The sequence below is a fragment of the Mustela erminea genome, chromosome 18 (genome assembly GCF_009829155.1).
Source record: "Mustela erminea isolate mMusErm1 chromosome 18, mMusErm1.Pri, whole genome shotgun sequence".
Classification (NCBI taxonomy): domain Eukaryota; kingdom Metazoa; phylum Chordata; class Mammalia; order Carnivora; family Mustelidae; genus Mustela; species Mustela erminea.
Genome location: NC_045631.1, coordinates 2,700,907 through 2,724,835, shown reverse-complemented (window position 1 = coordinate 2,724,835; position 23,929 = coordinate 2,700,907). Strand labels below are relative to the sequence as shown.

General features: G+C 58.9%; 1 protein-coding gene across 2 annotated transcripts; it reads left to right on the top strand.

The window, feature by feature from the left end:
• Positions 1–5,913: 5,913 nt before the first annotated feature.
• On the top strand, positions 5,914–17,663 carry ALOX12B (arachidonate 12-lipoxygenase, 12R type). Of its 2 annotated transcripts, none has more exons than XM_032322406.1 (15): positions 5,914–6,427; positions 8,144–8,231; positions 10,941–11,022; positions 11,134–11,220; positions 11,336–11,458; positions 11,657–11,760; positions 12,061–12,233; positions 12,464–12,607; positions 13,609–13,812; positions 14,034–14,120; positions 14,416–14,585; positions 14,826–14,947; positions 16,764–16,864; positions 17,045–17,215; positions 17,415–17,663. In XM_032322406.1, the coding sequence occupies exons 1-15, from the start codon at positions 6,281–6,283 to the stop codon at positions 17,592–17,594; spliced, it is 1,983 nt and encodes a 660-aa protein (XP_032178297.1). In that variant the 5' UTR covers positions 5,914–6,280; the 3' UTR covers positions 17,595–17,663. The 2 variants fall into 2 exon arrangements, with proteins under 2 accessions (XP_032178297.1, XP_032178296.1); XM_032322405.1 differs by having other exon boundaries at positions 8,027–8,231.
• The last annotated feature ends 6,266 nt before the right edge of the window (positions 17,664–23,929 follow it).

Sequence of the window (23,929 nt, the reverse complement as noted above, 5' to 3'; positions counted from 1 at the left end):
CCTGCCTTCCTCTCCCAGAGTGTGTCACCCATCCGGAGGCGAGGGGATATCCAGACTCACAGGGCTGATAGGAAAAAAGCAGGTGCTTTGCAAACCCTGAGAACCAAGCTTCTGGATGTGGGGTCATTAGCGCTGCCGCTAGGATCTGGTTACTTTTCTGGATGCAGGGAAGACTCAGTCTCCGGGCCTCTGGTGGTTGGGTGGAGTCAGGACGAGCTCTGGTCAACTAGTTCCATGGGGAAGGGATCCGCGGGCTGTGGGTCCCCTCTGGCCCGGGGCACTTAGTCACTTGCGTGAGACCCTCTAGAGCTCCTGTCTCTCTGCCTCTGCTGTTCTAGAGGCCTACATGGAGATGGTGTAGCCATCAACTGCTGTCTCAGAGGGACCAGGACAGAGCTCCCTTGCTGACCCGGGCTGGGCGAGGAGCTGAGAGAGAAATACACTTCCGTGGGGTCCCACCGCCGATTCTGGATGGTTTGTGGCTGCAGGGTTACCGATGCAGATAGCAATCTGGGGAGTCTGATGTCCTCCCTTGCAGCTCCGAAGCCCTTAGAAATAGAATCATGGGGTGCCTGGGGGGCTCAGTCAGTGAAGCATCTGCCTTTGGCTCAGGTCTTGATCCTGGGATCCTAGGATTGAAACCCACATCGGGCTCCTTGCTCAGTGGGGAGCCTGCTTCTCCCTCTCCCTCTCCCTCTCCCCCTGACTCATGCTGTCTCTCTCTCTCTCTCTCAAATAAATAAATAAAATCTTAAAAGAAAGAAAGAGATCTGTGCGGCCTTCAGCTCAGTCATGGGTAACTCTCTCTTCACAGCCACCCAATGACCCCTTCCCTGTGTCCTGTTTCCCCTGACTTTGGATCTGGCCCCTTTCCCTCCTCTGCCTCCGGAGTCATATTCTGTGCCTGACAAACCCTGGTCAGCCTCTCTCTGGCCAGAGTCACTGTGTCTTTGGCCAGGGACCCGGGAACAGTTCCTCCATCCCTCCAGCGCTGGTGGCAGGGGAATCCATCCTATGGCTTTTCTGTTGCCATAACTGGTGACCCATCCAGAGAGTCCCCTCGGCGAGGGCTTTGCTAGGCTGTAGAGTCGCCCAGCCCCATGCCAGACCACTGCCTGGCTCATTCTCCCATTTAGTGGGGACCCTCCAGCTGCCTTGACCTTGGACGACAGGGTTGAGGATGATGGGAGGTGCTGGCCGAGCTACGTCAGCCCCACGAGAACCCAGGGACCGAACTTCCTCTCTAAAATGGTCATCCTTGCCCCTGCTGTGCCAAAACTCCAGAGCAGCCATGGTCCTACAGATCTAGACAACAGTACTGCCCATCCCTTTCCCTGTTCCCTTCAGGCCCAAGAATCGTCTCCCCACCACCATTCAGCCAAACCCCTTCTCTGGCTGCCTCTGGGGAGAGGGGATGAGGGCTGGGGGTGGAAAAGGACAGTCTGGGGCCATGCCGCAGGTGGGGTTCCCACCTCCTTTCCCTGTGATCCCTGGAGGGGCAGCCCCGTGCCAGGCTGTAAGAGCAGGGGTGCCGGGAATGTCTCACCTGCAGGTTCCGACCTGAGAATTTAGCCAAATTCGCAGACTCTGTGTACCTTAGAACAAGATCAAAGTGGGGTGTCTGGGTGGCTCAGTGGGGTAAGCGTCTACCTTTGGCTCAGGGAATGATCTCAGGGTCCTGGGATTGAACCCCGTGTGGAGCTCTCTGCTCAGTGGGGAGCCTGCTTCCCCCTCTCCCCCTGCCTCTCCCCTCAAATAAAGACATAAAACCTAAAAAAAAAAAAAAAAAGGAACAAGATCAAAGGACTAAGAATGAGCCAGAGGCACCCCAGTGTGGCCGGGCTGTGGCAGAGGCTGGATGGAAGCACGCCAGCCTCTTTTCCCAGCTGGTGTTGAGCAAGTCCTCAACCTCAGTGGCCCCAATGTGGCAGATGAACGGGAGGGACAAGTAGACCTGGAAAGTCCCTTCCAGTGCCGGCATTCTAGGATCCGCTTGCCTCAAACCTCCCGTGTCCTAGTGTCCTAGATGCCGTTCCCTGTTGTTGGGTCGGGAGCCAGGGAGACAGACGGCAAGCCCAGGAACAAATGAATCCTTCCAGAGCCCGCAGGTGGAGCTGGGAGATGGCAACAGGACTCCGTGTTAGCAGGACTGGGGGTGGGGTGACACTGAGGTCTGGTGGTCCTGGAGAGCCACTGGGGCAGGGGCGGGCTAGTTGAGACTGGGATCAGAGCAAACCATTAGAGACAGCCCAGTGGGGAGGTGGGGGAGGTGCGGAGGGAGGGGCGGCAGAGGTGTTACAGACCACGTGCTCAGGGAACAGAGGGCCAGAGTTGCTGGGATAAGGTGACAGAGGGGTGGATGGATGTTGGTCACCCGCAGTCCTGACGTCCACACTGTGTCCTTGGATTTGATTCCAAGGGCAACACCGTGTGATGCACCAGCAAGTTTTAAGCAAGAGAGTGACCCCATTTGATTTTTTTCTGTCCTGGGGGGCGGGGCCCCAGGGGTTGCTCCCCGCCTTGCAGGGCTTGGGGTGGGGCAAGCAGGGGGTGCCCCAGCCATGAGGACTCAGCTTCCTGTGTGGGTGGCCCTTGCGAGCCAACCCAGAGAGCTCGCGTCCTTCCCAGGGACCTCCCCTGCTCCCCAGTCCAGCCCTGGTCCAGGAGAACCAGTTTTTCAGCCCAGTGAGCACCTACCCAGAGGCACGCATCCACGTTTGGGCCGTACGTGGGGAGCGCCCCATCTTCATTCTCCTGCCTAGTCTCATCCACGTGCTCAGCCACATTCGTGTCCCGTCCCCCACTGCCCTCACCTCCTTCCGTTTCCTTCAGGGACTGATCCCCACTCCAGAGCCTTGTCCTGATCAAACCCAGGGGCCACTGCGCTCTTGCTTTTGGGGGACAAACGGATTGGGGGGAGACCTATTGATCGTGGATTATGATTTGAGGAGACAGCTTTTGGGGGATGGAGGTAGATCCCCACCATTTGGGGTGACACCCAAACACTTCTACACCATCAGCTCCCTGTCCTGCTCCCCGAAATTCCCCTCTCACTTTATCTTGCAGGCACCCTGCCTCCTCCCCACACCCCACTATGTGATTTTACCACTGGATTACAAGGTTCAGGAGGGGCCTCTAACCCCCACTCCCCTGGGGACTCTGTGTCCCAGAGGGGCCTGGAAATGCCACTTCCCAAACCCCTAAGCTTCAATCCCCAAGCCACCCCACCCTGCTCCAAGATTAGCAGCCCCCTGGGGGCACAGTCTCGAGGAAAGGGGAGTGGCTGCCAGGTCGAGACTGGGAGAACTTGGCTTGGAATTTGCATCTTATGATGCAAATTTGCAGCATCAGGCTCCTAGCATCCCCCAAGAGTCATCTGGGTGGCTAAGCGGAGCCCAGGAGGGCAGGCCTGACCTGCCTGACAGCTCCTGGTCCTCAGCCCAGGGCAGCACTGTGCCACACAGATGAGACAGCCCTGCCAGTCACCTACAGTCATACACAGGCACGACTATCCCCAGCCTTCTCCCCCATCCTGTCTCCATCCCCTTAATCAGTTCCTCTCCCCCACCCCCATCCCACCTGGTCCTTACCCCAATCTAGCTCTCCTCTCAGAGTCTCCCCCTAGTCCAGCCGCATCCCTGATGTGCTTCTTAGCCCTGACCTCCTCACCCTGATCACACCAGCCCACCTACCATTAAGAATCACGTTTCAAGACCAGGTGCTGGGTACTGGGCCAGGAGGTGGGGAGAAAACCCAACCAAACAGAGGACAGTCTAATCCAGTGGGGAGGATGGGCACCAGTCAAAGATGTTAGCTGTGGTGCCGTGGAACCATTAATAGTGAAATCTGGCCTTCCTTGATGAAGCCCTTATCAAGCTAACATCAGAAGGAAGAGGAAACTTAACCCGGTCCAAGTGGTAGAGTGGGACAGCATGTGCAAAGGCCCTGTGGTTGCAAGGGGATTGATCTCACTTCCTTCATGCCTTTATTCAAAAGTCCCCTTGTTGAAGGGCTCTTCCCTGACCCCTCTCTATCTAAAGTTTGCTCCCTTATACTTTATAATTTCCTTCCCTGCTTCTCCTTGGTACTTGATCACCAACATAATATTTTATTTACTTCATTAGTAAGCTGTATTGTCTTCCTAGAATGGAAGCTCCAGGAGGAAGGGCGGTGATTTGCTTTGGGACGAGACCTAGGAGACAGGCCACGGGAGCTATGTGAATGGATGATGTCATTATCGGGAAGGTTAGAAGGAGCAGCCGCCAGGCCTCAACTGGGGTTGGACGGCATGGGGGTGACAGGAGCACATTTGGGTCTTAAAAAGGTCATTTCAGTCCCTACCTCTGATCACAGCCCTGTCCCTTAGCTCAACCTGAATTGCAACCTCCTTTCCATTCCTCACCCAATCCGGAACCTTCTGGAATCTTCTCTCCACCTCAGAATCCCAGCCCTCTTTGACGTTAACTTGGCCCTGGGCAAGTGTGACCTTCCCTCAATGGTGACAGAAGGGTGACACCTCAGAGGGAACCTGGGCTGGAGCTTCCTGGTTGGTGGGAGCTGCTCCTGGGAGGCAGAAGCAAAGAGGGCAAGTCCAAGCCGAGTGGGCGGGAATGTGACTCTCCCCTCACTGTCCCTGAGAGTAGACCTCCCACCCTCTCTCTTAATCTACCACCAGTCCCGACACCTTCCTAAAGTCAGCTCTACCCTGGGGCCTTGGCCAGTCCTCGTGGCTCCTGGAAACGAGCCCCCAATCCCAACTCCCTTCCGGCTCCAGATTCTCTGCAGAGTGTAATGTCCAAACTGATAACAGAAAGATCGTTTCTTCTCTCCCCGCAAAGCTCCCCCAGAGTTTACTGCTCTGCGAGGATTTCATTTGTTCTCCGCTTCTGCAGGGCCTAGAACAGTGCCTGAAAGAGGTGTGCTCCCCGGACACCTCCTGAGGGGATGAAGGCCGGAAAGAATGAATGATTTGGTTCCGGACAAACCCAGTTCTATTAGAGCCCAACCTTGACCCCCATCCTCTTCCTCACTTCGTTGTTTTTTGGGGGTGGGGCGAGGGTGAGTACTTTGTGAAACTGAGGGATAGCACAGAACAAAATGCATCAGTTCCCTTCCGTACCACCCAGATCAAGACACAGAAGGTTCCAGCTCTCCACGCAGCTCCCCCCTCGAACGTGCTCTCAGCCGCCATCGCCGCGCTTTCCTAGGACCTGCCTGGTTTCGTCTGTTCTCGAACTTCCAATCGATGGAATGATAGAGCGGGCACTTTTTTCCTTTGGCTTCTTTCATTCGTCCATATCGTCCACATCGCGGTTTGTTTTTTGTTTTTTTTTTAAATTGTTGGGTAGAATTCTGTTAGGACTATACCACAAAGTTCATGTCCACCCCGTGGCTTATTTCTCGTGCCCCCAGCTTCACTGCGCGTGTCATCCACTCTTGTATGCGCCCTGTCCTGTCCCTCCTCTCTCGGGGGACCCAGGCCTTGCAGGAGGCAACAGACACCCTGTCTCCCCCCGGATGTCCTCTCCCTGGAGCTCTCTGCAGCCCTGAGCTCAGCTGCAGCATCCACTGCTCTTCCCCTCAAGGGCTCTGGGCTCTGGGGCAGGAGGATGGGCCAGCCTTCCTACAGCGGCCACTGCCTATCCCATTGCCCGGAGAGGAATGGCCCCTGGCCCGGCAGCGGGCCATCAGGACAGAGAGTTCCTGCTGTGCCCGTCCCCCTGGGCCGCCCCCACTGTGGGGGGGTGACCCGCTGCCCCTGGATGGGCTCAGCAGGGGTGCCCAGTGCTGTTGCCCATGGGGGCGGGCAGAAGGAAGGCGCTTATTAGGCCGATAATGATCTGGGAGCCCCACCCAGCCCTGTCCCCCCACTTCCCTGGGGCCCGGGCTCAGGCTGGACTGGCTCCCCCACCCTGCAGCCTCCTTCATCCGAGGCATGTTCCATCCACCCTCTCAGAAGCCAGTCCAGCACCCTGTCTGCCTGTCCTCCCTGCCGGCTGCTGGAGGGCTGGCAGCCCAGACACCGGCTCGCCCGCCCGCCCGACTTCGCCCCGCCCCAGCCTGCCTGGCTCCCAGCCTGGCCGCCAAGGGCAGCACCTCTCCAGGCTCCGGGCTGCCCCTGGGCCAGACGTCCCTGCCTCACCTCTCCCTCTCGGGAGGCTGGCCCCGTCCACGTCTCCCTGCGTCTGGCTTCCCCTGCCTGGCCTGCCTGGGCTCCCCCTGTGCGGCCCCCCTCAGTGTCTGCACTTGAGCCCTCCCTCCTGCTTCCTCAAGAGCAGCCATGGCCGCCTACAAAGTCAAGGTGGCCACGGGTACCGACCTCTTGTCGGGAACGATGGACTCCATCTCCCTGACCATTGTGGGGACCCAAGGAGAGAGCCACAAGCAGCTGCTGAACCATTTCGGGAGAGACTTCGCGACTGGGGCGGTGAGTGCGTGTGTGGGGGGTGTGCATGTATGTGTGTGTGTACACATGAGTGTGCTCTGTGTGTATGTGGTCTGTGTGTGTACGTGTGAACGTGTGGTGTGTGTGGCATGTGAGTGATGTGTGTGCTGCATGAATGCGTGGCATGTGAGTACTTGTGGGTATGTATGTGTGTGTGTGTGGAGTATACGTGTGTGTGTGTGGTGAAGTGAATATGTGTGTGGTGTATGAGTGTGTGTGCTGTGTGTGTATGTGTGAGTGTTATGCGTGTGCTGTGTGAGTGTGTGGAATGTCAAAGTGAGGTAAGTGTGTGCCATGTGAGTGTGTGGAGGATGAGTGTGGTATGTGAGTGTGTGGTGTGTGAGAATGTGTGTGTGGAGTGTGAGTGTGTGGAGTATGAATGTGGTGTGTAACTGTGTGGTGTATGACAATGTGTGTGTGTGCGGTGTGTGAGTGTGGTATGTGAGTGTAGTGAGTGTGTGGAGTGTGAGACTGTGCGTGTGTGTGTGTGTGTGTGTGCGTGTGTGTCCGGGGAGCACAAGGAGGGCTGGAGGTGTGCGCGGGAGGAAGACAGGGGCGGGGAGCACCAGGGCGCTCTGGGGAGCCCTGCAAGCAGGGGCCTCCAAGGGCAGCTTTGGATGGGTCCCTGCTTTCCGGCCACCCTGCCTCATCCCTGCTCTGTCACCACTCATCCCTCTGTGCTCCTGTCTCATCTCTGCCTGCCCTCTCTCCCCTCCTCTCTCTTCCTCACCCACATCCCTCACCTTTCAGCCTCTCCCTCCCTTTCTTGCCCTTGGCCTCTCCCGATCCCTGGTCTCTCTCCATTTCCTCTTCCCTCTCCATGGCCTCTCCCCCCCTCCATCCCTCCCCATTTCTTCTCCCCCTCCCTTATCCCTCCCCCAGGGCCTCTCCCCCTCCCTCATCTCTTCCCAGGTCCTTTCACCCTCCCTCATTCCTGCCCATGGCCTCTCCCTTTCCCTGATCCCTCTCCCTCCCATCCTTACTCTTCCCAAGTTCAGTTGCATCATAAATGGCTTAAAAGCACATTGGATTATCTGCGATTTAAAATGGCATCCGACCAGCCTGTCCAGTGGGGCCTGCCTTCTCTACGATGGAAGGCGCCCTTTGCTGGTCCCTCAGCCCTAATTCTGGGTCCGGTCCGGCCACCTGTTGCTGTGTGAAATCAGCAGGTCACTCTGACTGTAAGGCCATGTCTGCAACTCTACGTCTTCACTGATAAGTAGGAAGAGACGAGGCTGGCTGGACCACCTCTGCCCAGTCTAAGATGGCAGGAGGTCTGGGGGAGCCCTGGACCCCACTTGGACCCCTTTGTCGACCAGCCCCTAGGGGGCTGCATGAGTCCCGCAGCCTCAGAAGACGGGGCAGGTGGCTGGGAATGGAGGCGGAGAGACTGGTGTGTTGCAGCCTTGGGTAGAGGGGCCCAGCAGGTGACAGCCCAGTGGGAGTTGGGGAGGGGAGCCCCATGATCAGGTCACCCCCCTGCCCAGGGAGGTGAGCATCAACCCCAGTGCAGGAGCAGAGCCTGGTGAGGGGCTGGGCAGGGGGGATCCTGCCACTTACCTAGCCCCATGCCCGGCCCAGGTGGACGAGTACACCGTCCGCTGCGAGCAGGACCTGGGGGAGCTCATCATTATCCGCCTGCACAAGGAGCGCTACTCCTTCCTCCCCAAGAACTCCTGGTATTGCAACTACGTGCAGATCGGAGCCCCAGATGGCCGCATCTACCATTTCCCCGCCTACCAGTGGATGGACGGCTACGAGACCCTGGCCCTCAGGGAGGCAACAGGTGAGCCCTCAGCACCCCACCCCTGCCACCAGGCCCCTGGCTCCTGCCTGGCTGTCACCTGCTGGGCCTGTCCCCACCTGCCGCCCTCACATAGCACCCTCAGTCCCTGGTGCTCCAGGGCTCAGCTTGGGGCTGCACCCTGCGGGGACACAGATTGCGGGGGGCAGGGGGGGCGGGGGTGTGTGCCTCCGGGCCGCCCTCAGGATCTCAGGATCCCAGGTCTTAGCTGAAGGCAAGCGTGCTCTCCGCTAGCTCCCTTGCGATCCTGCTTCTGACTCCCACGGGATGCAGCAGGATGCCTTGTCACTGTCCCACCTGCTGCCTGTTCCCTTACGGAGCCCTGGGAGTTCAACAGAGCCAGCGGGGTCTCCAGCGGGGCACGGGATGTTCTATTGGAACATCCCAAGGCCTCCCTCCCTGCCACGCTGACACAGACGCCTTACTTCTCACCCAGGGCTCACTGCGGCTCCCGAAGGGCCCCTTCATCCAGTAACCTGGAGGAGGGCCTGTTAATGCTAGACAGGTGGGGTGTTCTCTAGTGCCCAGTCAAGGCTGCGGTTGTATTCCCAGACACTCACTTGCTCCCCTGGAAGAGGGACAGGGAGTCCTAGCTCCTCGTGCCCACCCCTATCTGGTGGGCTTGGCTCAGCTTCCTAGGACGTGGCTGCTACAGGGGAATGCAAGCTTGTCCTTTTAGGTCCCCCTGGCTCTGCCCCTCCAGCCTCTCTGGGCCTTCCTCAAGGTGCATAGGAGGGGAGGGGGCTTGGAGTTCCCGCTTGGCAGCGCAGCTGACCCCGCCCCGCCCTGCACCTCTCATTTCCCTGGTAGCAGGGAGACAGGGCCTGAGCTGGGGAAAGAGGCAGAGGCAGAGGGAGGCAGGTCTGGGGGAGGGTGAGGAGACCAAGGGGAGAGCTCCCCCAACTCCCAGCCCCGGGGGAGGGGGCGGTAATGGAGGATCTTCGAGCGGTGGCCCAGTGGCCAGGAAGCAGGGGCAGGGCAGGACGAGGCCTGGTGCCATGCAGGAATGGCGCTGGGTGGAGTGGCCGCTTGCAACAGCAGCACAGAAAGCTTGCGTCACGGCCTGGCCCTGGAAGGAGTCTGGCCCCCACCCAGGGGTTGAAGCCCAGCTGGGTCCTGGGGTTGCACAACTCCAGGGGGCACTGTTCACTGGGGACACAACGTGAGGTGCAGCAGATGGAGGAAGGAGAGGGCCTCGAGGGCAGGTGACAGGGCTGTGGCGATAGGCACACGGCAGCCGGGGCCACCAGCCAGGACACTGGACAGAGACAGGCCTGGGTGTCGATCTCAGTGCCACCACTTACTTGAAGATTGTAAGCCTCGGTGTTCTCCTCTGGAAAATGGGTCTAACCGCAGAGCCTACTTTATAGGGCTGATGCAAGAATCCAGGGACATAGCCTCTAAAATTTTAAAAGGCTTAGCAACTCTTGGTGTGGTTCGTGGCTAGAGGGACGGGTGAGTGGTCCCAAGCAGGCTGCCTTGGTTCAAATCCCACCTCGCGCTTGTCTCTCTGTTTTAACACTGGTTGTTTTCTCCTTGTAAAATGAGCACAACGGTATGGTCCCTTAGCTGAAACTTTTGGGCTCAGAGTGGTCTTGAATTTCAGATCTGAGGGACACCTGGGTAGCTCACTTGGTTGAGTGTCCGACTCGGTTTCACCTCAGGTCGTGACGTTGGGGTCTTGGGGTGGAGCCCCAGGTCAGGCTCCCTGCTGAGCGGGAAGTCTGCTTGAGATTCTCCCCCTCCTGCCCCTCCCTCCACGCACACTCTCATAAATAAATCTTAAAAGAAAGAAATTCAGATCTCATTTAGAATAGGTATGTTTATATATATCTATATCTATATTTTCCCATTTACACGGTCTATACATTAAATAATATATCCACCAGGCACCCCCTTGCCAAATATTCTAATATTTCTGCAGAAAAAACAAAACAAAACAAAAAACACCAATAGTTATGCCAAGTGAGTTCAGTAAAGGCTGTATAGGCTCTGGTAAATTCAGAGCAGGTTTTGCAGACCAAGGAATTTGTGCTCAACTTGTGAAAAAGACAGGGTTGGTGTCTATCGTCTTTTGGGTTTTGGAATTGTGGAGACAGGATTGTAGGCATGTAACAGTCACCTGCTGGTAAGTTTGTTCCTGTGTGGATCGTTATTAATATAAGTAGAGTCAGGGTGCCTGGGTGGCTCTGACATGAAGCCTCTGCCTTCAGCTCAGGTCGTGATCTCAGGGTCCTAGGATTGAACCCCGCATCAACTCCCTGCTCAGTGGGGAGTCTGCTTCTCCCTTTCCGTCTGTGCTCTCTGTCAAATAAATAAATAAAATCTAAACATGTATATTTATATATGTAGGAGAGAGTGTTTGGAAAGAGCCTAGTGCCCAGTAAGTGCTATGTAACTGACCTTCACTAATGTTTTAGTGGGTCCAGAAGAGGGACTCCCTCCCAGCAGCAAGCCCAGCTCCAGGGGCAGAGCTAGGGAGAGGAGAGTGGTCTCTGATCCTTTTCTCTGAGATTTTGGGAGGACATAGCCCTCCTCCCTCTCCAGCCCAGAGTAAGCCTTCCCTGTCCTTGTCTGTGGGCCGGCAGAGCCAGTCTAGAGGGCAGGAGCTGAATTCTGATCCTCGCTAAATGGTCCGGGGCAGACAAGGCCAAGGTCAGACCTTGAACCTCCTCTGTGGTCTCCTTGCAGGAAAGACAAGAGCAGAGGACACGCTCCCAATCCTTCTGGAGCATCGACAGGAGGAGATCAGAGCCAAGCAGGACTTCTACCAGTGAGCAGAGGGCGGCAGGGGCTGCGGGAGACCAGAGGGCTGTGATGGCTTGGCCTTCCGTCCTGGGTTGGCTGTAGGCACCAGGCCCCAGCAACTCCCTTCTCTTTGCAGCTGGAGGGTCTTCGTTCCAGGCCTGCCCAACTACGTGCATATCCCCAGTTACCGCCCTCCTGTCCGGAGAAACCCCAACCGGCCCGAGTGAGGACCTGAGGCTGCCCTGGGGCCCCTCCCATGGTTGACCCTTGGGCTCTGCCTGCTCCCTGCGCCGCCCCTACCCGGGGTACCTGCCCCAGCCCTGCACTCCTTCCTACAGGTGGAATGGTTATATCCCCGGCTTCCCGATTCTCATCAACATTAAGGCCACCAAGTTCCTGAACTCAAACCTCCGCTTCTCCTTCGTCAAGACGGCCTCCTTCTTCTTTCGCCTGGGGCCCATGTGAGTCTGCAACGGGGCGGGTGTGGAGGGTGGGGGGTGGGGGGAGGTGCCCCTGTCCCGGTCCCCGCTCCACGGCGCCTCGGCCTTCGCAGCAGCCCCACAGCTCACAATGGCCTAGGGAGCCCGGGAACCCCCAGACCCCTGGACGCAGGGAGGGCTGCCTGTGTGAGCGCCTCCCCCTGGAACCGGGTCCCCTAGGGCTCTGGGCTTCAAACTCCGTGGCCTGGTGGACTGCAAGCAATCGTGGAAGAGGTTGAAGGACATCAAGAAAATCTTCCCCGCCAACAAATCTTTCATCTCCGGTATGGGGTCGGGGAGGCGAGCCCAGGGGAGCCTGCGGTGTCGGGCGGGGGGAGCTGTGGGCGCGGGCCGGAGGCGGGATGGGAGGCGCAGCCAGCCCCAGGCCCGAATGGCCGGCTGGTGGGGGGGGCGCGACCTCTGGCGGCTTCGTGGAGAATGCCGCCCTGGGCGCCGCCAGCTGCTGGAGGGGAGGCTGCGGAGGGGGGCGGTGGGGGGGCTTCTCGGGTGTCCGTGGTCTTCCTCTGTCTCGGGTCTCAGGGACACCCGGCCGCGTCATGACGCCCTCACGGTCCCCCACCCAGAGTACGTGGCCGCGCACTGGACAGAGGACAGCTTCTTCGGGTATCAGTACCTCAACGGCATCAACCCAGGCCTACTCCGCCGCTGCACGCAGATCCCGGACAAGTTCCCCGTCACAGATGACATGGTGGCCCCGTTCCTGGGCGAGGGAACGTGCCTGCAAGCAGAGTTGGAGGTGAGGCCCGATCCGCTGGAGATCCCTGGCCTCCCAGCCCCCCTCCGTCCCCCTCTCTCCAGTCCCACCGTTGCTGTCCCCAGAGTCCCACCAGCCGCTGTATTCCCAGCTCGGGTCCTTAGCCGACCGCTGCACCTGGGGGGCCAGGGCACTCTGCACCCAAGGCGGGGCTCGCAGGTGCCCCCTGCTGGTGCCTACCTGCCCCCCCCCCCATTGCGGCTCCCTTGCAGAAGGGGAACATTTACCTGGCAGACTACCGCATCTTGGAAGGCATCCCCACCATTGAGCTCAACGGAAGGAAGCAGCATCACTGTGCACCCCTCTGCCTGCTGCACTTCGGCTCGGAGGGGAACATGATGCCCATCGCCATCCAGGTGCCTGGGGTGCAGGCCTGGGGCCCTGTGAGCATGTTGCCAATGCGAGTGCCTGTGTGTGTGCATGCGTGTGTGCATGCATGCACACGTGGGCAAGTGCCCATTTACATGAGTGTGTGATCCCTCTGTGTGCATATGAGAACACACGTATGTTTATACATGTTCCTATCTGTGTGTGTGGCCCCATGTGTAAGCCTCGGGCTGAGTCCCTTCTTATCCCTACGTGCGTACAACTTCATCCTGCCCCTGTCCACCTGTCTGCCCATGAGTGAACTTGGGTCCCTGGTCCTGTCCTTGGTGCATGCAGGGGTGTGTAGAGCGTGCCTACTCTGTGCATACATGTGCAGAGATGACAAGATGGGAATGTGCTTGGTTGCTTGAGCCTGTCTCTTTGGGTCCGTTCCCTCATTTATTTGTTAAGCCAACACCTGCTGTGGGCCAGACCTCTGCTGGAAATACTGAGCTAATCAGACTTAGCCATTGCCTTGAGAGTGGCCTGGCACGAAAGGGGATTGAGGTGCTATGTTCCCAGAGGTCTCCACCAGTTCATGTCTAAATTAGAAAAAGGCATCTTTCTGGGGGGGGCAGGATCAGCCAAGCCCCTATGCTCCTGGCTCATTAGTGGAACAGCGTAGCCAGGATTTCAGTTACTCCCTTTGCCCCAGAGGGCTGGTACCCTTGTGCAGCGCACAACTTGTACAGCTGAATAGGGCAGCTGCGGGGTTGAAATAAGGAAAACTTCTCAGAAGAGGCAACTTGCGAGCTGCTTCTTGAATGAATGGGAGCTTCCAGGTAGAGAGAGGGAGGGGGAAAGGGACTACAGGCGGAGGGGACAGCAAGAGCAAATGTGAGAAGGGAGGAAGGGCCCTGGTGTGTTCAGATTCTTCTCTGCCTCCTTCCTGCAGTGGGGGCCGTGTCTCTGTGTGTGTGTGTGTGTGTATGTGTATGTGTGTGTGTGTTTGTGTGCCCTCACCTAACTCTCCCTCCTTCCCCATCCCTAGCTCAGCCAGACCCCTGGACCCGACTGTCCCATCTTCCTGCCCAGTGACTCTGAGTGGGACTGGTTGCTGGCCAAGACATGGGTGCGCTACGCGGAGTTCTACTGCCACGAGGCCATCTCCCACCTGCTGGAGACGCACCTCATTGCAGAGGCCTTCTGCCTGGCCATGATAAGGCAGCTACCCATGTGCCACCCCCTCTACAAGGTACGGGCTGGGCCCCAGGTCCCCCCCAGAAAGGCACCTGGCTCGCTCAGCGCTCAGGGGGAACCCCTGGTAGACTCGGGGAGGCAGCTGGGCACCCACAAGAGAGGGTTTGGGGTGGGAACTTCCCAAAGTGTTAGGGTCTTGATGCTGTACAAGAGGGGGGATGATGCTGAGGTCCTTTGGAGCTGACTGTGGTCCCCTCTCCTTGCTACCTCCTGCAGCTGCTGGTCCCCCACACCCGGTACACCATCCAGATCAACAGCATCGGGCGGGCCCTCCTCCTCAATGAGGGAGGGCTGTCTGCCAGGGTAAGACTTCTGTCTGCGCCCCAGCAAGACCTTTGCTGCCATTCTGGGCATTGCCATTAGACTTAAAGCAAGATTTCCCACTTGCCTTCGGATCACAAGGGGACTGGCGGGTGGGGACCGGGGGATGTGGGTGCTGTGCCCACGAGGGTGCAGAGGGGTGCTGGCCTGGAGCATGGGAGTTCGTGGGGCCGGCTGTGGGAGCATGCAGTGGGCTCTGTGTGAGGCAGGTGTGATCCTCAGAGTGGGGGCCCTGCCGGGACCCCACCAGCCTCAGCGGCTGCCTCCTCCCACCCAGGGCATGTCTCTGGGCCTGGAAGGCTTTGCTGAGGTCATGGTGCGAGCTCTGTCAGAGACAACCTATGACAGCCTCTACCTCCCCAATGACTTCGTGGAGCGTGGGGTCCAGGACCTGCCGGGGTATTACTACCGTGATGACTCCCTGGCCGTGTGGGACGCACTGGAGAGGTGAGGCCAGGCCGGCGGGTTGTGGCATGCAGGGTGGACGGCCTTGGGGGTGGGAGCAGGGATGGGCTGACTTTGAGGCCCGGACGCTGGCTTGGGGCTGAGGCCACCTCCGCGCCCCACAGGAGGTGCCCAATTGCAGGCCGGGGATGTCTGGGGCGGCTGAGGCTGGGCCACCCTGAGGCGGGGGAAAGCGCTGCCGGGGAAGGGGAGGATCCAAACTGAGACCTGTCCCCTGGTCAGGTACGTGACAGAGATCATCACCTACTATTACCCGTGTGACGCGGCTGTGGCGGGTGACCCGGAATTGCAGTCTTGGGTGCAGGAGATATTTAAGGAGTGCCTCCTAGGGCGTGAGAACTCAGGTATGGGCCTGGGCGCTGGGCACCTGCACGGACCTGGGGCTAAGGGGTGGGTCCTTCCGGCTGGTGGTGGAACATGTCTTGCTGGGGGCTGAGGGAGCCAAATCCTGGAGAGGCAAATCCTTGGGGAAGGAAACAGGGCTGCCAATTGGCCCCTGGGAGCTCAGGGGCTGTGGGGCAGGGTCATCTCTGGGGATCTGGGGGGCTCCCAGTTCCCCACGCTGGAAACAAGCCTTCGTGGGGCAAGAAATGGGGTGTGAGCTCAAACTGAAAATGGTAGAGTGTGCTGGCAACCAGGGAGCTGGTGGGTTCCAGATCAGCCGCTGAGCATCCTGAGGTCATGCCGCTTGGGCACCACTCAGCGAATATTTACTGAGCATCTATGATGTGATAAACGCTGGGTACTGGTAGGCAAAGGGAATAAGACAGGAGAAGGGGTCTGCCCTCAAGTCTCAGGGCTGGTCCTCTCAGTAGACGGGCAATCATGCTGTCTTAGGACTGCTGCAGTCCAGGGTGGGGGGGGATGGGTGGGGTAGGGGTGCACTAGGAGCCCTGGGGAGGCACCTAACCCAGCTGGAGGAGGGTGGTGGGTGGAGATCGGAGGGAGCTGCAAGCTAAGATCTAGCTGAGATCTAACATCCGGGCTAATATCTGGCTAGGAGCTGCAGGGTGGGGAGGTTAGCCAGCAGTTGTTAGAGGTGGGGTTGAACAGTTCTGATGGGAAGCCAGAGCGGGCAGAGGGAGCTGCGGTTGCTGCCTGGGAGGTTCCTGCATCTGAGCTGAGGCTGGAAGTTGGCCAGACTCTATGGGGCTAAGCTAAGGCTGAAGGCGAGAGCAGGGCCGGTGGCAGGCCTGGTGAGAGAGGCCCGAATTACCCTGACCACCAGAGGGCGCCGTCGAGGAGGTCCACAAGGAAAGCAGATTTGTACCTGAGACTGTCATGTTGCTGGGGAGTCAGGAGACAGTTCCCGAAGCTGCTGTGGTGTCCAGAGTCGGGTGACAAGGTCCTGGCCAGGGGGCAGTTGTGGCAAGGCAGAGAATTCCAGAGCTGCCGGGAGAGAGAAATGACAGGATTTGGTGACTGGTTGGGGTTTTGTGGTGGGTTTGGAGGGAGGAGCCAAGGACCACTCCCAGGTTTGGGGCTGTCAGAACTGGGTGGTACTGGGTGGATGGTGTGTGTCAGGCTGTGAGCTGGGGGCCGGGAAGGACGAGCTTGGGGAGGAAGACAATGGGTCTGGTTTGACTGTGTTAGGCTTCTGGAACATGGGGACAATGGGAAGGAGAATTGAGCAGCTTGGTTGAGTGTGGGACCAAGAAATCACCTGGCATGAGTGCAGAGGCTCGAAACAATGCGTGTGTGTAGTGTGCGCGTGCATGTGTGTGTGTACAGTGTGGGTGTGGATGAAGGGCTGTGCTGGCTCAGGGCAAGAAAGCTGGGATTCCCCCAAAACCTTGTACGCCAACCCCCGAGTCCTGGGACCAGAGAGCCCCCACTAAGGGAGCGGCAGTAAAGATCCCAGGGCCCCACCTCCACCTCAGCCAGCCCTGGAGGACATGGCTAAGGCCATTTGGGTCCTCCTCCCAAGACTTGTGGGCTGGATAGAGTGGGGTAGGGGGGTGGGAGGCTGGGGGATGGGGGCTGTGGTCACAAGAGGGCCAAGCAGGCAGAATGAGATCAGGACCCGGGAAAGGCAGCTAGGAGCGTTGGCGGGACACCGTGCGGGGAGGGGTGGGGGGGTGTCCGGCTCGTGGGCGCCCTCTGCCGGCCATCTAGAACAGGGGAGGGACTGACGCTGCCCGGCCTTTCCCCGCCCCCCAGGCTTCCCTCAGTGCCTGCGCACGGTGCCGGAGCTGATCAGATACGTCACCATAGTCATCTACACCTGCTCCGCCAAGCACGCCGCTGTCAACACAGGGCAGGTACCGGTCCTCGCCAGCCCCAGCTCCAGCCCGCGAACCCAGCCTCGGCCATCAGCCCGACTCAGGCCTCCGCCCAGCTCCCAGCTTTAGTCCCCAGCTCAGTTCAGACCCCAGAGTCCCGAGGGTGCTGTCTGACCCAGAACCCTCTCCCCTTTGCCATCCTCCCCGCCCCCCGTCCAGCTGGAGTACACAGCCTGGATGCCCAACTTCCCATCGTCCATGAGGAACCCACCGATGCAGGCCAAGGGGCTGACTACTCTGGAGACCTTCATGGACACGTTGCCCGATGTGAAAACCACGTGCATCACCCTGTTGGTGCTCTGGACACTGAGCCGGGAGCCCGACGACAAGGTGCCCCGGGGGCTCGGGGTGCAGGTGGGGGTGGGGTTACTCCGAGCACCAGCAGGGAGAGGACTGGGGGCGGGGGGCGCCCGACCACAGGAGAGGGGTTGTCCAGCCCAGGAGGTAGGGGGAGAGCGGCGGCGGCGGCAGGGGCAAGGCGGATGGGCCCGGGCTGGTGGGCAGCAGCTGCTCGGTTGCTTGCCCGCAGCGGCCTCTGGGCCACTTCCCCGACATCCACTTCGTGGAGGAGGCCCCGCGGAGGAGCATGGAGACCCTGCGGCGCCGCCTGGCCCAGATCTCGCACAATATCCGTCAGCGCAACAAGGGGCTCCCCATCCCCTACTACTACCTGGACCCGGTGCTGATAGAGAACAGCATTTCCATCTAGGACCACTCCCCTGCCTCGCCCCTCCTGCCTGCGCCTGTTTTCAGAAAAAAAAAAAAAAAAAAAAAAAAAAAAATCTTGGCAGAGCGCTGAGTCTGTCCATGCGCCGGGCCATTTACCCGGGGCGAATGGAGGGGTGAGGGCTGGGACGATGGTGTTCACCACTGCCGGGTCCAGGTAGGCTCAGGGCCCCAGTGCCAGGCCCCGGTCTGCCCCGACGTCCTGTAGGATCCAAGCCAGGAGGCTCCAGAAGGCAGGGATCCCCCTACCCCTGGCTCCGCCCTGAAGTTCTGGGAGATGGCAAGGTGCTCCTGGGGATGGCAGGAAAGAAGGCTGGGACCCTGCACCCTGCCACCCTGGGCCCTGTCTTTCAACCCCAAGCGATTCTGGTTCATCTTAAGTGCCCCTGCCTTGGGGCCCAGACCTTCCAGGACCCCAGCCCACCAGAAAATCTACCCATGGACCAGTATCACCTGAGCCCTGCCCACCTAGGTACCCAGACCACCCAAGACCAGTCCAACTTGAAGCATAAACTACCCATCTACCCAGGCAAAAGACCACCCTGAGCCCAGCCTACCAGGAACCTAGACCACCCAAGCCATGCTCACTTTGAAACCCAGCCAGCCCTAAGCTACTACGAACCCATAATATCCTACTAGGAACCGGTAACACCCTACACCACAGCCCATCACCTACCAAACCCTACATCCCTCCAGGCTCGGCCCACACAGGAGCCCAGCCTGCTAAGTGCACCCTCCAAGTAACCCGTCCCCAGGATCCCTTCCTCACCCCTACCCACTCTTCTGGAACCCGAGAATCACCCTCTTTCGGCACCCACTGGGCCTTACTTATGGTTTCATCGCTGACTCCCTGGAGCTGCACAAGGGCTTCGCAGGTGAACTTGACCTCAGGGAGTGAGTCCACTGGGTCTGTCTGGCCTTTTGCAGTAGGTGGTGGTAGGGGGGGCAAGGTTGGGGGCACCTGCATGGTGGTGGAAATATTGGGCATCCCGGCACTGAATTCAAGGTGACTGACCTCCCCTCCAAACTCCGTAAGCCCAGAGTTGCCAGTGCTCCCGTTAGCTCCTTTCCTCTGGTGACCCTGCTTATCCCCCCAGGTTTGGTGCTGGCTCTCCTGGCCACTGTCGGCGGCAGCATGTTGGGCTGAGCAGTCGACGATGACTGTGGGGAGACATTCAGTGAGCTCCCCAGGGCAGCAGGGACCCGTACATGGGGGTGGGGTGGAGAGAACAGAGCTGAAACCCAAGGGGGTTAGAGTCTAAACCTGGGGGTCTAGAGGGCAGGAGACGGGTGTGGCCACCTCACCCGAGCTCACACAGCTTAGAAAACCTTCCTGTAAGACTGCCCCGACCTGTTGGACACAAAGCTGGGGATCCAAGAGGTTATGATGACTAACAGCTGGGACCCTAAGGCGGAAGAGGCCACTGAGACCAGCTGCCCAAAGGGGACTCTGAAGCCAGAGAGAGAAAATGGCCAAACAGGCATTGCATGAACCGCTGAGCTGACCTGCAGACCTGGAGGTCTTCGTTTCCCCCCAGGGGTTCAAACCTAGGGTCTAGAGCTGCAGGTGGTTCGCAGATGTGCTTTGATTGACTGCCAAGTTTTCCTATTTGTTCCTTTTTTGAGTTGCATTAGTGGCCAGCACTTACATATTAGACAATGTCAGCTTTCTCTTGAAAAATCTGAAGGTCTAGGGCGCCTGGGTGTCTCAGTGGGTTAAAGCCTCTGCCTTCGGCTCGGGTCATGATCCCAGGATCCTGGGATCAAGCCCCACATCAGGCTCTCTGCTCAGCGGGGAGCCTGCTTCCCCAACTCTCTCTCTGCCTGCCTCTCTGCCTACTCATAGTCTCTCTCTGTCAAATAAATAAAATCTTATAAAAAATGTTAAAAAAAAATCTGAAGGTCTGGCTATAGTCCTCACTGGGTCGCCATTTATCCTCATCAGACAAGCACGAGTTCTCCGCGGGCTGTGGTCCCGCCCACCCTCGTCCCTGGCACTAGCTGCCTGCAAACGCCGTAAGCATTTTCTACCAGCTTCTGAGGCCGATCGAACCACAGATGCCAGAGCCCCTCTGTGTTCGGACTGCGGGATTGGATCCATCCACACCCCTGGTTCCCAAAGGACAGAGCTGACTGGCCTTGCTCACTGTGGCATCCAGCCCTGGCCATAGTTAGGGCTCCCAGAGAACACGTGGACCCATTGCTCCCACTGTAGGCGTCCATGGTGGGGGCATCCCTGAGGATTCAAGGCATGAGCTGGGCTCAGAGGGGGCAGTGTTTGCCTAGTGAGAGAGGGCGAATCGGGGTGCCTGGCCTCCCCAGCCTCAGTCTCTGCTGAGGAGGAAGAATGGAGAAGAGGGAGGAGGAAGGTTCTGGAGGGGCTGAGATTCCCCAGTGGACACTGCGTCCCATGTGCAAACGGGAGCCACGCGAGGCCCGTGAGCAGCGCTGTCCTGAATCCCCGGGCCCGAAGAAGGTCGTATTGCAGGTTAACGGCAGGAGATGGGGACCGGCAGGGAGGCCGGACATCAGGAGCTCCTGCCACGGGGGTGGAGGCCAGAGGTACACCCTAAAGAGGCCTTCTGCAAGGGACAGTCCGAAGGAAATCCTGGACGCTTTTTCTATGGGGTGAATGCGCAGAAGGCACCTCCTATTGGCCTGAGGTTTGTTCTTGGGGCTTTACATTTAATTCTAATAATAGCCCATAAGATAGGAGCTCTTCTTCTTCTCATCCCTGTTTTCAGAGAAGAAACACAGAGAGGTTAGGTGACTTGCTCAAGGTCACACAGCGGGGAGAGAAGAGGAGGCAGGAAGGGCTGCAAAGTCACAGTGTGTTTGGGCAGAAGGAGTGGGAGAGTGGGTGAGCAAGGTACAGAGATATAGATGAGGGGGAGACCTGGAGCCCCCAGCTCCCCGGGGGAGCCTCACCTGTCTGTGGCCGCCCAGCTCCAGAGCACATTATCTGGGGAGTTGTAGTGGGCAAGGTCCTGAAATTCTGGGCCAGCCAGCTGGTGGGGCGGGAGGAGGGAGGGCAAGGTGGAAGCCTCTGGCCCTTTTTGATGATCTGCGGCAGGTGTCCTGCCCGTCCTGTCCCAGCCGAGTTGTCCAGCTGCTGAGCAGAGACGACCCCCCCCCCCCCACTGCTCAGGGCCACAGCTCAGCGGCTCCAGGGCCCCGACTGGCTGATGAGCTTTCGAGGTGCAAAAAGCCCCGTGCGGGCCTCAGCACTGATGTCCGGGGGTAGTTGACACAAGGACAGAACAGGGAGGGACAACCAGAGTCAGCGGTTAGATAAGACAACCTCACGGGCCCCAGGGGGTGGGCCCATGGGCAGCTACTGCGCATGGGGAGAAAAGAGGTCTCCATCGTAAAGTGGGCTCCAAGCAGATGAACCTGGAACAGTGAGTGTCGGACCCAGGTCTGGCCAGGAGCCAGTCGCAGCTGTGTCACTGGGAAGGACTGGTGGCGCCCTCTGGGCCCAGCATCTGAGGGAGCTGGAGTGGGAGGTGATTGATGGGGAGGGTAGGCATCAGGCGGAATCTGGGGCAGAAAGTACAGCCTGTTATCCTGTCCAAGGGGCCACATCTCATGGTCGACCTCCTTCCTAGCTGTGTCTCTTTGGGAAAGTTAACTAACCTCTCTATACTCAGGTTCTTCAGCTATAATGTGAGGTTGGTGGGGGTGCCTGGAGGGCTCAGTCTGTTAAGCATCTGCCTTTGGCTCAAGTCATGATACCGGGGTCCTGGGATCGAGCCCCAGGTAGGGCTCCCGGCTCAGCAGGGAATCTGCTTGTCCCTCTGCCGCTCCCCATCCCCCTGCTTGTGTGCATGCTCTCGCTCTCTCTCTCTCAAATAAATAAATACATAAATAAAATCTAAAAAAAAAAAAGTGAAGTTGATGATAAGCATCTCTCCTTCCTTGGGGTGCTCTGAAAGATTAATGGAGTTCAACCTGGCCAGTGATGGAGGCGAGGTAGGAAGGCTCCCTGCTCTGATCACCTCTCACACAGCAGGAAACGGCCCTTAAGGCCGTCTTGTTGGCCCATGGTGCAGAGCCGGGTCCAGGGCTCCTGGTACCAGACCAAAGTCACCCCAATCCCCGGTTCTAGGGGCAGAGGCTGGAAGGGAGGGCGTGGAGATGCCTTCCAGAAGGGGTTCCGTGTTTAACTGTTGGGAACATGGCTGTGCCGTCCTAGGAGCATGGTCTGATAGAGTCGATTTGGAAACCCGTGTCAAGGGGGTTTGTTCTCTGACACTGAGTATCACAACCTTCCCATCAAGATAGAGATGGAAAAGGACGAGACAACAGCAACAACAAAACTAGGAAGAAAACCAAACTAGGGAGGGGCCGGTTGGGTTAGATGTGGTGTGGCGATTGGCACCTGGAACAGTAGCATGGAGGGGCTGGCAAACCTTGCAGTCATCCCCAGGGGAGGCGGTGCTGAGCTGCATGCCCAGCCCTCCCAGGGCCCCGCCTTGCTGACCCGGATGGGAGGGGCAGCAGAGGTCCGTCGAGCTGGGGTGGGGGGGCTGCCAGGAACTGGGGCAATTCGTTAATGATGCTGGGGCAGACCCCAAGAGGTTGGCATGGCCCACCAGGTACAGAGGGCCATCTAGAGGAGGAGAGGAGAGGAGGGCCATCAGGGGGCTGAGGGAGGGCACATCTCATCCCAGTCGGCCCACAGAGGGGAGAAAGAGCTGCTCCGGGGAGCCCCAGCCGACCCCCTGGAGGTAGGGCATCCTTAGTAACCATGACAACAGGCAGGGGCATGGGTCCTGGCAAAGGAGCAGGAGAGAGCACTCCCCGCTCACCCTGCTTGCTGTCCCAGAGCAGCACCGCTCTGTCCAGGGCTGAGCAGCAGGCACTGGCTGGGAAAGGCACTGAGCTAGCTGGGAAAGGAGGGGCCGCAGGGTCGTGGAAGAGACAGGTCGGGGGTTGGGAGCCTGGGCTCCTGAAAGCACGGGGAGGGGAGGGAAAGGAGGCAGGACCCCTGGACCTCTCACCTCCAGCTCAGCCTGCGGACTGGCCTCTGGGTCTGGTCCAGCCCAGGGGTCCATACCTTCAGCGACGGGGAATTCTTTGGAGCTCCACGATGGGGCTGGACCAGGATGGGGATGAGGCCATTCTGGAACTGGGAGGCAAAGAACGTATCCTCCGGTGACTGTTCAAACGCATACTCTGCAGAGAGAGCGGGGGTGGGGAGGACCACCTTGGTGACCCAAGCCCCAGCCTCTCCCACTGCCCCGCTCTAGGGACCCAGATCTCCAGCTTCCTGCCTCAGTCACTCCCTGATGTTCCCCTTCTCCTACTCCGACTGGTTGGACGACTGGATTATAAGCGAGTTCTCAGAAGAAAGGGGGTTGGAGGCTTGGATTCCTTCTGTGGAGCCACTGATCCCACAACCCTACTCATTCTGGGGCACATTCAGGGGCTCCCCAATGTCATGAGCGCCAGGACATGAGCGGAAGGTGAGAAAACCAGGATGAGGAATGGTGGATACCGCAGAGCCCAGCCCGCTAGCTCAAGCTTCCTGCACGGCTGCTCTCCCCCAGGCCCCCCAGGCCCCCCAGTTCCCGGTTAAGACTCACCCTGTGGCAGTTTCCTGCTCTCGCCCTTCCCCACTCTCCAGGCTCACTGGCACGCTCTCCCAGGTCCTTGCATGCCTGCTGTCCCGGGATCCGGGGTCGCCCCAGGAGGCAGGAGGCCAGCAGGCGGTTCTGGGGAGACCCCAGGCGCCTGTGGCTGCCTCCTCGCCGGAAATGGGTGGGCTTTCAGCTCAGGCCACTGCCCGTCCCCTCCTCCAAGGTGCCCCGGGAGAGAGCTGTCAGTGCCTCCTTCTCTGCGTCTCTGTCCTGTCCACTCCCAGCCCTGGAGGCCAGTGTCTCCTCTACCACTCTGAGTCACTCCGTGTCCTCTCTCTCCAGTCCTGCGTCCCATCTCTTGCCTTGGTCCCCTCCTCAGCTCTCCCACAGGTGCAGGTCCATGGGGGTTGGGGTGGGGTGGGACCTGGTCTGCTCCAGGTCCTCCCAGGGGAGTGAGCAGAGGCTCCCCGGGGACCCCTTACACAAAGGCAGGGGGTAGGTGGAGAGAGGACCGGGCAGGGCCGTGGCTCCAACCTGTAAAAGTATAATTAAAAAAAAAAAAAAAAAAAAAAAAGACGGGCGCCTGGCTGGCTCAGTGGATTAAGCCGCTGCCTTCGGCTCAGGTCATGATCTCAGGGTCCTGGGATCGAGTCCTGCATTGGGCTCTCTGCTCAGCAGGGAGCCTGCTTCCTCCTCTCTCTCTCTCTGCCTGCCTCTCTGCCTACTTGTAATCTCT

Excerpts from the sequence above, each read along its gene's own strand:
- ALOX12B (XM_032322405.1), top strand. The coding sequence starts at position 6,281 with ATGGCCGCCTACAAAGTCAAGGTGGCCACGGGTACCGACCTCTTGTCG. Across the intron at positions 14,586-14,825 it reads GTGTGGGACGCACTGGAGAG|GTACGTGACAGAGATCATCA; the intron begins GTGAGGCCAGGC and ends TCCCCTGGTCAG. Across the intron at positions 16,865-17,044 it reads CCGCTGTCAACACAGGGCAG|CTGGAGTACACAGCCTGGAT; the intron begins GTACCGGTCCTC and ends CCCCCCGTCCAG.